Below are 15,570 nucleotides of genomic sequence, written 5' to 3'. Positions count from 1 at the left end.
AAAGTTAATGTAGCAAATTAGATTAGTAAATGTAATATAGATTAGTAAAGTAGATGTAAAGTAGATTATTAAAGTAGATGTAAAGTAGATGTTAGATATAATGTGTCAGACCATCTGGAGGCCGAGTTGAACAAAAATCTTTATTGTCATGAAGAATCACAAATGAACAGACAGCAGCGTTCATAGAAACTGTACAGCAGGACGAGAGGGACGCAGAACAAGAGTCTACATCCAGGAGTTCTGGTTCTGGTTCAGGAACAACGAAAAGCTTCAGTTCCTCTCAGGAGACACCCGGCGTCACCTGAACCTCGGGGTCACCCGACACCGCCGAGGTCTCCAGCAGCAGGCGGCGCCGGCTCCACGCGATGACGCAATCTGACGGAGGGGGCGGGGCTTGTTGGGGGAACGACGTACATTCAGGCCAACGGGAACGAAAAACTTAACTTAAGACGTGTTTGTTGAGTCGGTGCTCAGGCCTCGTGGCTGAAGGCCAGGTCCATCCACGCGGATGCTCAGGGGGTTTTGTAACATTTCTCCAATTCTTGAACCTTCGAGTCCCACGGTCAGTGAACTCACCATGTAAAGTATAAACACCCCACAGGGTGGAGAGCCCTTGATATGCAGAGCTACACACGGCATGCTAAATAGACCTTAAGGCAGCTTTTGTTTTTTTACCTTTATACTTGTTCACTTTGGCCCCGCCCCCTTGTGACGGGAGGGGGGGGGGAGACAGTGAGGGACGGGAGACGCTCCAGGTATTGGTAATTATATCAAAAGACAGCAAGCAAAGCAAAGAGAGGGAGATGAGATGAGGTCACAGGTCAGACAACAGCTGGGAGATGAAGCGTCACAACCATCACACAATTAATTATATATATATATAAAAACAAAGAAAAGGCAAACTAAAGTCTGATTGTACAAGTTGCTTTTCTACATACTTATGAGTGAGCGAGGAAGACACCGTTCTGAGGTGGAGGAAGAAGGGCGGGGCTAATCTCTTCAAGCAGCGGAATAAACATGGGGCCGGGGGGAGGCGCTACGTGGAAGAGCTCTGGGGAGAAGACAACGCGGCAGTAACGAAGATGGAGAAACAAAGAAAAGAAAAAAAGTGGGCGGGGCTTAGTAACGCACGGGGGGGGGCGACCACGTGGGGCCTCACTTTACTATTCCCAGTCTTTGGTGATGTTGAGGTTCCACTCCCAGGACAGGTGGTCGTGCTTGTCGTCGTCGGTGAACTTTGACCTGATGTCGTAGTTCCCTCGCGCCATCAGGCCGCGCGGGGCTTCCTCCGTCGTGGTCAGGAAGTCGTACTCGGCGGCTCGAGGCCCGTAGCTGCCGACCATGTAGTTCGATTTATCGACTGTCGAAGGACGAGAGACGCGCTTCATTTCAATCCTCTGCATTTTGATTTTTTTGTTAGACCTGGTTGTCAATATTATCCATAAATATAAATAAATAAATATATTATCCATAAATAAATATAAATAAATATAGATATTATCCATCAATATATATATATATACTGTATATAAATAAATACATATATTATCCTTAAATAAATATAAATAAATATATATATTTTACATAAATAAATATATATTATACATAAATAAATATAACACATAAATAAATATATATATTATACATACATAAATATTTACATAGAAATATAAAGATATATATATATATTATACATAAATAAATAGAACTATATAAATATTTATATAAATAAATATACATATTATACATCGTATACATATATATCTATAAATAAATATTTACAGTATATATCTAATTCTATAAATAAAAATAAATATATATATATACATACTTTCTTGTGCAATAGGAATGACAACAAATAAAAGGTTTGTAGTTCTTTGAGGTTTGTGGTCAGCACTTTAAATCCTTAAAACACTCGTTTAGTTATTTCTGTGAATTAACAACATTTCACCAGTGGGGTAAAAATCTAGATTACAAATTAGGCTTTTGAGTTAATTCCAGACGTTGCTGGAAACAGATAATTGCTTCATAAAAGCCGAGTGTGGAAGAGGAAGAGCTGGTTCACAGTTCACTCACTCTTTATTCCTTTCCTGAACGTCTGCTGCACATACTTCAGTCCCGAAACGATCTCCTTGTTCACCTGCGGAGAGACAAGCTCTGTTGAAGACAACAACAACAACAACAGGTATGTTCTGAATCACAGGGATGAGAAATGAACAATGTGAGGCCCCTGAAACTTTAGAAATCTCTCCCAGGAAGGAGGAGAAACGTGGAGTTTTATAATCTAACGGTTTCCTCCAGAGATCCAAAGGTAACTCACGAGTCTCATGGGAGGTAAACAAATCAAATAAAACGCTTCTTAAATGTCCGTTTCATGGATCTCACCTTGAAGCTGATCTTTATCTTGTATTCGACGCCCTCCTTCAGAACAATGCCCTGCTTCTTGAAGGACTCCAGGTCTCCTGTTGCACACCAACAACAACAACAATCTATATTTCATTCATCATAACTAATAATGAGTTGTGAACTTAACTGCTCTCACAATTAAGATCATGATTTATTATTAAAACTATTCCTGAAGCTTCTTAATGCATCACATCCTCAATCTCCTATATTAATATATTCTATATATAAATATATTCTATCAATGAATACGTTTCATCACCGACATAAGGGATTTTTGTTTTATAAAAAGCTGCAAAAAAAATGTTAACATAAATCCATGAGTTTCATTCTGTTTCCACTAAAAACTCAGTAAAGCTAAAATAAATATTTATTTTGAAAAATGTGTTTAAATCAACAAACGTATACAAAATCTGCAACAACATAAAATCTTTTTTTAATTTGTTTTTCATCAGTAGTTAGAGTAAACACACAAAGTGTTGACCCTCTCGCTGCTGCTCGCCACTAGCAGAACGCCACTGGGTCAGAGCGCTCTGACCCGGACTTTAAAGGCAGATGTAGAACTCAACCAGCGAGCGGTCTCACCCTGCAGGTCCAGCTCCAGCGGGTTTGGGGCGGTTTCACAGATCAGAGACATCCGGATCACTTGGACGTTGGGAACGTCGGGATCAGCGACTGGATCGAAGAAACACGTCGGATCAAGAAAGGAAAACGTACTTGATATACATATCTGTATATTCTGTCCCGCTCCTCGTTTTACAGACTTTCATACGATGCAGATATTTGTTTAATTACGATAAGACCAGAAGAATCAGAACATCGAGGAGGAAACCCAACAAACTGTTTTCTTTTGTTCCTTTGAAGTAAATTTCCATGACCAAACTTCTTTTCTTTATCTCGGTGTATAAACATGAAAAAGTGATAAAATGTCGTATTTAAACTAACAAAGATAATTCCAATGCATCCAGGATATAAGACAACAGTTTAGGTTAAAAGAATAAACATTTGTGTCTTTTCAGTTAAGGTGCGTTCACTTGCAGTGCGGAAAATGTGCGAGTATGAAAGAGAGGATGGCGGCTTATATTTAGAGTCATTCTTTTAAAAGCATATTAATTATTTAAAACTCAGCGTAAATGAACGTATGAATATAACACACTTTCCAGGATTTTTCCAAAACTAAACTAAATATATATATATAAAATAAAGCAAACCCCCACACACACACATTCTCGTATAAGCCCTGAAGTGAGGACCAGATAAATTCACATTGGGACTGAGGACCACCCTTTCTGCTATATATATATATATATGTGTATATATATATATATATATATATATAAAATAAAGCAACCGCCCCATACACACACACACACACACACACACACACCGGTCTCAGAGTCCCGAGCGCCGAGCAGAGCCTTCTTGTATTTCTGGAGGCTCTCGTCCTCCTTGTCCAGCTCCTGGATCTCCTTCAGGGTCTTCTGGGCGGGGGGTTTGTAATTCACCGGCTCCGGCTCCTCGTTCTCAGCTGCGATGGCCGTTAGCTGCTCTGGAGTCAGCTCATCCTCGGCCATGTCTGGAAGAAGAAGACAAATTAAGAGCAGCAGCAGCAGCGTGAGGAGAGATGCTGCTGCTGCTGCTGCTGCTGCTGCTGACATAACTCGGTTTGCTGAGTGATATCATCTTGACCCATTTCCCCGAAATAACAACATCACCACGAGGAGAGAAATGAGCGAGGCGTCATGTGACCAGAACCGTTCCGGGGGAGGGGCTGTGAACTGTGTGGTGGGACGAGTGAAACGCCTCGTGTGTCTGATGGGGAGAAAACAAGTTGAGCTGGTCGACATGAGCCGCTCACCTGAGCAACCGGTCGGGCAGCATCACGGCTAACGGCTAACCGCTAACCGCATAGCAACACGAGGAACAATTAACTTAATCAGACACTAATTCTTTTGGTTTATTGCCGTGCTGCTCGGTGACCGGGTCCTGCTCATAACTCAAGATAATCATAGATTTTCTTATGGTACGTTTCTTGCAAATAACGACTATATATGTGACAATAACAGAGTTAAATGCAAACATTTAGAATTAATTGAGTTTAAATAGGCCTACAGGCGTTGGCAGAAAGGACTGCGTTCCTTTGGTATGAGAATAAATATATAAATAAATAGCTTAAAGGAAAGTTTTTGACAGAATTCACCAATCCGACCATGTTTCTTTTTCTGGTGCTACTTCCATACATTCCGATCCAAGGAAAACACAAATTCGTTGAGATTAATCCATAGCAAGAAATTAACACTGAAGAGGAAAATATACAAGTTACCTTAATGCTAATTGTACCTTAAGTTAATAGACATGTTTATGTGGCAGGCTCATCCTCTGCTATGGAGAAAAGATCCGAGAGTGAAACAATGAATAAATAAAGCAGTTATAGCTTTGTTTATTCCAAAAGACTCGACATTCACATGAAAACCACCGCAGAGCGACACAGACCGGGATATTCATATTTGAATCATTATGATTTGAGGTACATTTGATACTGCTTAGCGGTTTTGTTCCTTATCAAGTCTTTTTGTTTTACTATTGTGTGAAAAGAGATAGTTAATAAAATACTTGACGTGGTTTTGTTATTCTAGCATGCCGATGTTCTCTAGGCGGATGAGGAACTGTCAAAAACTGCATTTCTGCAGATTCACGTTTTGCCTGTTCGTCAAACGTTGTGATAAATTAAACTGCCGCTGCTAACGCTTCCATTTAAACATTAGCTTTTGTAAAACACTTCATAAAAACATGTTGAACTAGAACGGGCACTCGGTAGAGCGCATACCTTCGCATATCACAAGATTGGGCATTGAATTATGAACATTTTGGCATTAGTTGCATGCCAATTGGATAGAAATTGACCGCGCTATGGTCAAAAGAAGATTTGGACCTTTTCATGACCTTGACCTTGACCTTTGACCCGATCGATCCCAAAATCTAATCAAATGTTCCCCGGATAATAACCAATCATCCCACCAAATTTCATGCGATTCGGTTTAATATGTTTTGAGTTATGCGAGTAACACGCATACAAATAAATAAATAAATAAATGGCGATCAAAACATAACCTTCTGCATTTTCAATGCGAAGGTAATAAATGTATTAAACTGTCAAGTTATAAAATAAAGTGTATAGCGCCAACAAAGTCTTGAGACTGTGTGTGTGTGTGTGTGTGGCCTCTAGCCGGCGGCTCATGTGGCGCTAACCGTTCAAACAACGGCAGAAGTGATGACAGCTGGCGGAGTTTACCGGAGAGGAACCGGAGCGGCGGGTCGGACATCCATCACATCTTTACACATACAGCAGTTCCTGCTGATTTATTAATGTTCAGAATGTTAAACACAATTCCTTTAAACAGGTATTATAATTATAAAGTACGCACACATCGAATTAAATTGAATACGTTGTTGTTATTGATCCCTGATCCTGCGTTTTGAGCCATATTCAACAGATATTAGTGATTTTTTTTTACAACGCAATTTATTGAGAAACAAATCCAGATTATTAAATATTAAAAATAATTGTTAGTTGAAACTCTAACATTCAACTATTTTAATAATCCATTCATCATTAAATTATTCTTAAAGAAGTCAGAACATTTTTAGCATTTGCCTTTTTTTAAACCTTATGGTATGTTAAGTTTCTTCCGAATATTTTCCTGAAAAAAATAAAAATTAACTAATGAGGAAAATAATTGTTAGCTGCAGAAAAGTCTTCAGTTATAACAAAACAGAACTGTTTCACCTCCATCCCCCCCAGTAATAACTCTTTAAAAAAGGACCAGTGTGTAAAATATAGTGACATCTAGTAGTTACCCCAAATACCCGTCTCCCTCTCCAAGTGTGCTGGCGAAGGACACAGGCCTTCAGGGAGGGAGTCCTTTCTATATAAAGACATTAATACATCCAACTAACTCTGGTCAGAAGAAGAAGAATAAGAAGAAGAAGAAGCCTTCATTATAGTTGGAGGTTGTACATTTGGAACGAGGATGTCGGGTATTTTATCTCTAGTCAGCGTCAGAAATACACGAGAGCAAAGAGCAAAACTGCCCCTCAGAAAGATCATGTTGCCCCAGGTTTCACCAGCTGAGGCTAACAGACCCCACAGATCCCTCTCAGAATTATGAGAATGAAATAGCCTTTTGTTTGTGTTCTTTGTTGTGTCTGTTTTGCCTGTACTGTATACACACACACATCAATCAATATAATTTTAAATTATAAAAAAAAGAAAGAAGTTATAAAATGTAATGACAATAAATAACGACAAAGAAATAAGAATAAGATTGAATATGATTTATGCTTTCTGGTTGGTTTTATGTTAAAAAAATCTAATCTGTAGACTACTGCCTAATAGTCTTATTACTGCCTAATAGTCTTATTATTGCCTAATAGTCTTATTACTGCCTAATAGTCTTATTTTGGCCATTTTTAAGACAACTGCTCATATACTGTAAGTCTAAATAAGAATATTTATTATTATCAAAAAGTGCCCCAACTTCTTTTTAAATGCCGCTGGATTTCAGTCACTGGGGGAAAAAATTGCCTCCTAAAAACAGATGTACATTTCCTACCCTGTGTCTAGTTCTCACAACTTAGTCAGTGCTGAACACCTGTGAAGGCAGCGCTGTGTTTATAACCCACAGGGTCCTCTCTGAACACACCTGGCCTCCACGCCGGTCCTGACCAACCAGCAGCGGAAGGAATGAACTCAGCTTCAGTCTGCAGACAAACGTGCCCGAGCAGGAGCCCCAAAGAAATGCACGCACGCACGCACGCGCACACACACACACACACACACACACACACACACACACACACACACACACACACACACACACACACACACACACACACACACACACACACACACACACACACACACACACACACACACACACACACACACACACACACACACACACACACACACGCACACGCACACGCACACGCACACACACGCACACACACACACACACACACGTTTTCTCAGATCAAATCACCTCTTAAATGAGATAAAACGTGATGCTCTTTTCAAAGAACATGAGGTGGTTTAGTTGAGGCGTGTGACCGTTGGAGAATAGGAGCGCCAGTTAAAATATTTTACTTTTATGGAAACTGCCGCGTAGACCCAGTAAAGTGAGTCATTAAACCAAAGTAATGCGGGCTTTTTTTTTTACTGAACATTCCTTTTAACTCGAAATGCACTGCAGTGGTTTCCACAACTACATGAGAGATCTGCAAGAGGCTCTTTGGATCAGGGCTGTTTGGAGAGACGGTGCTGGCTGGGGAGGCTTCAGAGAGAACGCGTTATGGACCCGCTGCAGTTTGCTTATCGCCCAAACAGATCCACGGATGATGCTGTCTCCCAGGTACTGCACACCACACTCTCTCATCTGGACAGCCAGAGGGGGGGCTATGTGAGACTGCTGTTCATTGATTATAGTTCAGCTTTCAACACCATAGTCCCCTCCAGACTGGCCGGCAAGCTGATTGAGCTGGGACTGAACACCTGTGTGCTTGGATCCTGGACTTCCTGACCGCCAGGCCACAGGTGGTCAGGGTGGGCAGACACACCTCCAAATCCCTCACCCTGAACACAGGATCCCCCCAGGGTTGCGTCCTCAGCCCCTACTGTACTCCCTGTACACACATGACTGTGTGGCCAGGTTCAGCTCCAACACCATCATCAAGTTTGCGGATGACACAGTGGTGGTGGGCCTGATCTCCGACAACGACGAGAAGGCCTACCTGGAGGAAGTTGCTGATCTGTCACTCTGGTGCCAGGACAACAGCCTCATCATGAATGTCACCAAAACTAAGGAGCTGATTGTGGACTTTAGGAGGGTACAACAACAGAGGACGTACTCACCACTGGGGATTAACGGAGCTACTGTGGAGAGGGTGAGCGGGTATAAATACCTGGGAGTCCACATCAACGAGGATCTGACATGGTCAACAAACACAGACACTCTGGTGAGAAAGGCAAGGCAGCGCCTCTACCACCTCAGGCAGCTGAGGAAATTTAAAGTTTCCCAGAGGATCCTTCAGTCCTTCTACTCTGGAGCTGTAGAGGCGTCCTGACAGGGCATCACAGCCTGGTTTGGCAACTGCTCCGCTCAGGACAGGAAGGCTCAGAGAGTAGTGCGTTCGGCTGAACGCACTATTGAACTACACTCCCCACCCTGCAGGACTTGTACACCAGGAGGTGCAGAACCAGAGCCGGCAGGATCATGAAGGATCCTCACCACCCCAACAACAGACTGTTTCAGCTGCTGCGGTCAGGCAGGCGCCTCCGTAGTCACGCTGCAAGAACAGAGAGACTGAGACGGAGTTTCTTTCCTCAGGCCATCAGGATTGTGAACTCCGACCTCACCAGGACCCCCACATAGACCCACACAACTGCCCCTCTTAGGCACACACACACACACACACACACACTTACTGTAAATATTGTGTTGTTTTTTATTGTAAATAGTGTGTACTTGTTGCCCTTGCACATTCCTGCTGAGCATTGCCACTTTCATTTCACTGCACACCCTGTGTGTGTATGTGACAAATAAAACATCTTGAATCTTGACAAACTACTGACGTCTCTGAGGGAGGACATCATTTCAGCAGTATTATTTTATATATATATAAGATTTTATATATATATTATATATATATAAAATTATATATATATATATTATATATATAATTTTAATTATTATTAACAAGAACAAGCTGCAGGGCAACAGCACTACCTGTGCAGTCTCCTGCAGTCCTGACAATGATGTTAAATAATAAAGACTTGCATGTAAGCAAAGGCAATGTTGTTTTCTCTTTAAGTTTTACTGACTAAATGCACTTATAAATATAAAATAGTAATATAAATACCACATTTAACATGTCAAGACTGCCATAAAGAGGCTAACCGCACCTTGCGTGTCATGACAGCTAGCACTGCCCATCACCGCTTTTCTTTGCGCCATCTTCTCAGAAACCGGCTAAAATACCGCTATCTGACAGCTAACTAGCGTGAGTGATGACATGGATTTATATTCACTTAGTGGAGCGAGAGAGAAAGAAAAGAGAGAGACTGGTGGCTAGCTCGGAACAATCGGGTACAATTCAGCCGAGCTAGCTTTAGCCGAACAAGTTATCACCCGGTAACGGAGCGCGCGAGCGCTTTCGACCGTTGGGCTCGCGCGAGACGGGTCGTGATTAGTTGTAATTCAAACGGCCGGCCAGCGACGTACCTTTGTGTTGCGCAGGTGAGTTTTAAGGTGCCTTTGCGGTGGCGCTAAAGTGCGTCCGTTACTCTGCGCTCCGGGAGCAAGGATGGCGAAGGAGGGGAGCGGCCCGCCCATCGGGCTGCGCGCGCAGCACGGCCCCGCCCATCGGGCTGCGCGCGCAGCACGGCCCCCGGAGCCGGTTGGAGCGCCTCCAAGAGATGGGAGGGGTGACGTCACGTCATCGCACGAAGGTGCAGAGCCTATTGGAGCATCGTTGTGACTAATAACCAATCAACTATCAAACTGATGATATTTAACTTTATCCAGCTCTTTCTAGATCATGTTTCCTATTGTCAGGAGGTGGCGCTCAACATTTTAGATGCTTCTGTAAATCTGGGCCTTCATAATGGCCTGTAAAGTATTTGTTTAACTCGTTTTCACATTGCTAAGCTAATGGCGACACATGCGAAATCTGTTGAGACGTCCGTACATTAATTTGGAGTTGAAACACGGCTTCAATTGAGAGAAATAATCCATGTGAAGGTAAAGCAGTAACTGACGGAGACGTTGAACAACTTCTGTAGTTAATATAGCCCTTTTGACTTTACGTCTCATGGGGTCATCGGACCCTATGAGACGGCATAGATCCTATCTGCCTGATGGATCGTCTGGGTCGTGGAATTCCTGCTCCTGACTGCGCCACTGTCCTGTTGAGACTCCGCCCACTCCTCCTCCCCGCCATCTGCCTGATGGATCGTGGAGGTCTCCATCGTGGAATATGCCTACTATGAACTATTCATACACTCTGTCATATTCATTGAATGTATTTTAACTCTAAATCTGTCCTTCTGTACACATTACATCTATTGCATCTGTCCATCCTAGGAGAGGGATCCTCCTCTGTTGCTCTCCTCCAGGTTTCTTCCTTTTTCCCCTGAAGGGTTATTTGGGAGTTTTTCCTGGTCCGATGTGAGGTTTTGGGGCAGGGATGTCTATGTGTACAGATTGTAAAGTACTCCGAGACAAATTTGTAATTTGTGAAATTGGGCTATACAAATAAACTGAATTGAATTGAATCTAGTAGTTACCCCAAATACCCGTCTCCCTCTCCAAGTGTGCTGGCGAAGGACACAGGCCTTCAGGGAGGGAGAGTCCTTTCTATATAAAGACATTAATACATCCAACTAACTCTGGTCAGAAGAAGAAGAATAAGAAGAAGAAGAAGCCTTCATTATAGTTGGAGGTTGTACATTTGGAACGAGGATGTCGGGTATTTTATCTCTAGTCAGCGTCAGAAATACACGAGAGCAAAGAGCAAAACTGCCCCTCAGAAAGATCATGTTGCCCCAGGTTTCACCAGCTGAGGCTAACAGACCCCACAGATCCCTCTCAGAATTATGAGAATGAAATAGCCTTTTGTTTGTGTTCTTTGTTGTGTCTGTTTTGCCTGTACTGTATACACACACACATCAATCAATATAATTTTAAATTATAAAAAAAAGAAAGAAGTTATAAAATGTAATGACAATAAATAACGACAAAGAAATAAGAATAAGATTGAATATGATTTATGCTTTCTGGTTGATTTTATGTTAAAAAAATCTAATCTGTAGACTACTGCCTAATAGTCTTATTACTGCCTAATAGTCTTATTACTGCCTAATAGTCGTATTATTGCCTAATAGTCGTATTACTGCCTAATAGTCTTATTATTGCCTAATAGTCGTATTACTGCCTAATAGTCTTATTATTGCCTAATAGTCTTATTCAGGCATGAAAACGGGTCAGGAGTGAAAAAGGTGAGAAGGATAGGCGCGCGGGGGGGGACATCGATGTTGGATGTTGTATGATAATCTGTAGGCATGGACGGATTAAGAAACCACGGGCCCCTGGGCCTGGATGTGCCAAGGCCCCCCCCCCCCCGCAAAAAAAACCACATCGCTAACAAAACAGTCCGTATGGAACTACGGATCGTATCATATCAATACAAAGTTAATAACAGAGACTTCACACAAAGGCTCTGGCTTAGGGGCCCCCTGAGCTCATGGGCCCCTGGTGCGTAGGCTCGTGCAATCCATCCCTGAGTCGGACTATTGGGGCCTTGTTACTGACATGAATGACTATGAATGACTTAAGCCTAGCATATACCGCTACGGTACGCATCGTGTCATATCATCATATTCATATCAATACAATGTTAATAACAGCGATGTCACTTGTGAGGCTCAGGCCAGGGGCCCCTGAGCTCATGGGCCCCTGGGCCCAGAGCCCGCTGTTAATCCATCCCTGTCTGTAGGTCCTCCATTCTGGTGATCGGGCCCTATAATAATATTGTGTATAATATGGTCATTCATGAACCAACTTCCTTTTTTTTGGGCGTGAACATGTCTTCAAGTCTTGAGCTCTGCTGAGCCACGAGTCTGTTCCTTGAGTCTGTTCTGCCTCTTCCTGGTTGTCACGATCTTACCTGCCATAAATATCATGATACTGATACAATACCATAAAAACAGTATACCATAAATAAGACACTGGTATATTTATCTATAATAGTAATAAATAAAATATCTGTATGGTTCACTTTTTACCAACTTTTTCAACACTTAACAAATGGCAGTATTATTAGTATTAGCCTACAGCAAGATATTAATGAAACTACATGGAGCCATCATAGCATTGATTATCACTATGAGGCCGTTAGTCTCTGACCAGATGATACACAGTTCATCAGGATGAGCAGCTGGAGAGTTACACAACTTTACAGACTGAACTTAAACATAAACATTTCACTTCTGGCATCTTTTTTATTTTTATTTTTAAAGTCGACATTTCCGCAACTTAACGCCCCTCTGTTAGCGTAGACAGCTCGACACGGAGCAGCGCGTAAGCGCTCTGATCGCTCTTTTAATGAAGTATCGAGACTAAAAATATGCTAAATCACACGCTCTTAACGTCTGGTACTTTGTAGCATCGCTTCACCGTGCAGCGTGACAGCAGCAGATGTAGCGGGCTAACATTCAAGCTAACCTAAACCACCAAACGCTGAAGACATCTTGACGCTGATTGGCCGAGACGCGATACGTCACATCAAAGATGTTCTATTGCGAAGAGCAACACTTCACATTTTCTCCGTGTCCCACTCCAATCTCATAAACGCCGGCCGGCCAATTGACCCCCCCCACCTTTCCCCAAAACAAAAACTCTTCGGATCTACACGATTCACGTAAGTCACCTATTTTGGTTTCAAAACGGCGAATTTCGCCGAAAGGTGAGGGATTCTCATGCCTGCTTATTACTGCCTAATAGTCTTATTACTGCCTAATAGTCTTATTTTGGCCATTTTTAAGACAACTGCTCATATACTGTAAGTCTAAATAAGAATATTTATTATTATCAAAAAGTGCCCCAACTTCTTTTTAAATGCCACTGGATTTCAGTCACTGGGGGAAAAAATTGCCTCCTAAAAACAGATGTACATTTCCTACCCTGTGTCTAGTTCTCACAACTTAGTCAGTGCTGAACACCTGTGAAGGCAGCGCTGTGTTTATAACCCACAGGGTCCTCTCTGAACACACCTGGCCTCCACGCCGGTCCTGACCAACCAGCAGCGGAAGGAATGAACTCAGCTTCAGTCTGCAGACAAACGTGCCCGAGCAGGAGCCCCAAAGAAACACACACACACACACACACACACACACACACACACACACACACACACACACACACACACACACACACACACACACACACACACACACACACACACACACACACACACACACACACACACACACACACACACACACACACACACACACACACACACACACACACACACACACGTTTTCTCAGATCAAATCACCTCTTAAATGAGATTATACGTGATGCTCTTTTCAAAGAACATGAGGTGGTTTAGTTGAGGCGTGTGACCGTTGGAGAATAGGAGCGCCAGTTAAAATATTTTACTTTTATGGAAACTGCCGCGTAGACCCAGTAAAGTGAGTCATTAAACCAAAGTAATGCAGGCTTTTTTTTTTACTGAACATTCCTTTTAACTCGAAATGCACTGCAGTGGTTTCCACAACTACATGAGAGATCTGCAAGAGGCTCTTTGGATCAGGGCTGTTTGGAGAGACGGTGCTGGCTGGGGAGGCTTCAGAGAGAACGCGTTATGCAACTGCTGACAAACTACTGACGTCTCTGAGGGAGGACATCATTTCAGCAGTATTATTTTATATATATAATTATATATATATGATTATATATATATATATATTATATATATAATTATAATTAACAAGAACAAGCTGCAGGGCAACAGCACTACCTGTGCAGTCTCCTGCAGTCCTGACAATGATGTTAAATAATAAAGACTTGCATGTAAGCAAAGGCAATGTTGTTTTCTCTTTAAGTTTTACTGACTAAATGCACTTATAAATATAAAATAGTAATATAAATACCACATTTAACATGTCAAGACTGCCATAAAGAGGCTAACCGCACCTTGCGTGTCATGACAGCTAGCACTGCCCATCACCGCTTTTCTTTGCGCCATCTTCTCAGAAACCGGCTAAAATACCGCTATCTGACAGCTAACTAGCGTGAGTGATGACATGGATTTATATTCACTTAGTGGAGCGAGAGAGAGAAAGAAAAAGAGAGAGACTGGTGGCTAGCTCGGAACAATCGGGTACAATTCAGCCGAGCTAGCTTTAGCCGAACAAGTTATCACCCGGTAACGGAGCGCGCGAGCGCTTTCGACCGTTGGGCTCGCGCGAGACGGGTCGTGATTAGTTGTAATTCAAACGGCCGGCCAGCGACGTACCTTTGTGTTGCGCAGGTGTGTTTTAAGGTGCCTTTGCGGTGGCGCTAAAGTGCGTCCGTTACTCTGCGCTCCGGGAGCAAGGATGGCGAAGGAGGGGAGCGGCCCGCCCATCGGGCTGCGCGCGCAGCACGGCCCCGCCCATCGGGCTGCGCGCGCAGCACGGCCGCCGGAGCCGGTTGGAGCGCCTCCAAGAGATGGGAGGGGTGACGTCACGTCATCGCACGAAGGTGCAGAGCCTATTGGAGCATCGTTGTGACTAATAACCAATCAACTATCAAACTGATGATATTTAACTTTATCCAGCTCTTTCTAGATCATGTTTCCTATTGTCAGGAGGTGGCGCTCAACATTTAAGATGCTTCTGTAAATCTGGGCCTTCATAATGGCCTGTAAAGTATTTGTTTAACTCGTTTTCACATTGCTAAGCTAATGGCGACACATGCGAAATCTGTTGAGACGTCCGTACATTAATTTGGAGTTGAAACACGGCTTCAATTGAGAGAAATAATCCATGTGAAGGTAAAGCAGTAACTGACGGAGACGTTGAACAACTTCTGTAGTTAATATAGCCGTCATCATTCATAGAATACATGTATCCACACAAGGTAAAGTCTGACAGGCCAGATTAATACAAGTTATCAGACACATTAACCTGGTAATTAGTCTGGTAAACACTGTAAAATAAATGGCATCAACTAACATTAATATTAGCTTTAGTTTGTTGAGTCAGTTTTTTGGCACACAAGATGGCATCTTATCTGGATGGCATTCAACACAAATGAATATGAAGATGAGGTAATTATCAATCTTTCAGAGGTCCTTCCAAAATAAAACGTAACACTGTTATAGAACTAGTTATGTTATAGTACCATTTTCTTTATGCTTGGTCACTTGAGTATTGTCCACATGACAGATCTGGCAGTTGAGAAACAAAAGACTAACAAAAAAGTCCCAAACCTGCACTTAGAGCCGTTTAACAGACTCTGTTCTCGACTTATTTATCAGGAGCCGACAATTCACCCTCCTGGCCATTTTGTCTTGCTTTAAAACCGACAGGAAGACACCCCGAACAGCTGAAGTTGCAGTGAC

General features: G+C 42.5%; 1 protein-coding gene across 2 annotated transcripts; it reads right to left on the bottom strand.

The window, feature by feature from the left end:
* Nucleotides 1-1,059: 1,059 nt before the first annotated feature.
* On the bottom strand, nucleotides 1,060-14,556 carry LOC130190355 (rho GDP-dissociation inhibitor 1-like). 2 transcript variants are annotated; one of them, XM_056409719.1, is made up of 6 exons: nucleotides 14,482-14,556; nucleotides 3,791-3,979; nucleotides 2,989-3,078; nucleotides 2,386-2,462; nucleotides 2,077-2,140; nucleotides 1,060-1,360 (listed from the first exon to the last, which is right to left on the bottom strand). In XM_056409719.1, the coding sequence occupies exons 2-6, from the start codon at nucleotides 3,975-3,977 to the stop codon at nucleotides 1,164-1,166; spliced, it is 615 nt and encodes a 204-aa protein (XP_056265694.1). In that variant the 5' UTR covers nucleotides 3,978-3,979; nucleotides 14,482-14,556; the 3' UTR covers nucleotides 1,060-1,163. The 2 variants fall into 2 exon arrangements, with proteins under 2 accessions (XP_056265694.1, XP_056265695.1); XM_056409720.1 differs by lacking the exon at nucleotides 14,482-14,556 and adding an exon at nucleotides 9,684-9,774.
* Nucleotides 14,557-15,570: the final 1,014 nt, after the last annotated feature.

The sequence above is a fragment of the Pseudoliparis swirei genome, chromosome 24 (genome assembly GCF_029220125.1).
Source record: "Pseudoliparis swirei isolate HS2019 ecotype Mariana Trench chromosome 24, NWPU_hadal_v1, whole genome shotgun sequence".
Taxonomy (NCBI): domain Eukaryota; kingdom Metazoa; phylum Chordata; class Actinopteri; order Perciformes; family Liparidae; genus Pseudoliparis; species Pseudoliparis swirei.
Note: the sequence above shows the minus strand (reverse complement) of the source record. Positions and strands in the feature narration are given on the sequence as shown.

Coding starts and splice junctions, on each gene's coding strand:
- LOC130190355 (XM_056409719.1), bottom strand. CDS start 3,977: ATGGCCGAGGATGAGCTGACTCCAGAGCAGCTAACGGCCATCGCAGCT. Junction 2,141..2,385: donor AGATAAAGATCAGCTTCAAG/GTGAGATCCATG, acceptor GTCTCTCCGCAG/GTGAACAAGGAGATCGTTTC. Junction 1,361..2,076: donor GTTCAGGAAAGGAATAAAGA/GTGAGTGAACTG, acceptor GTCCTTCGACAG/TCGATAAATCGAACTACATG.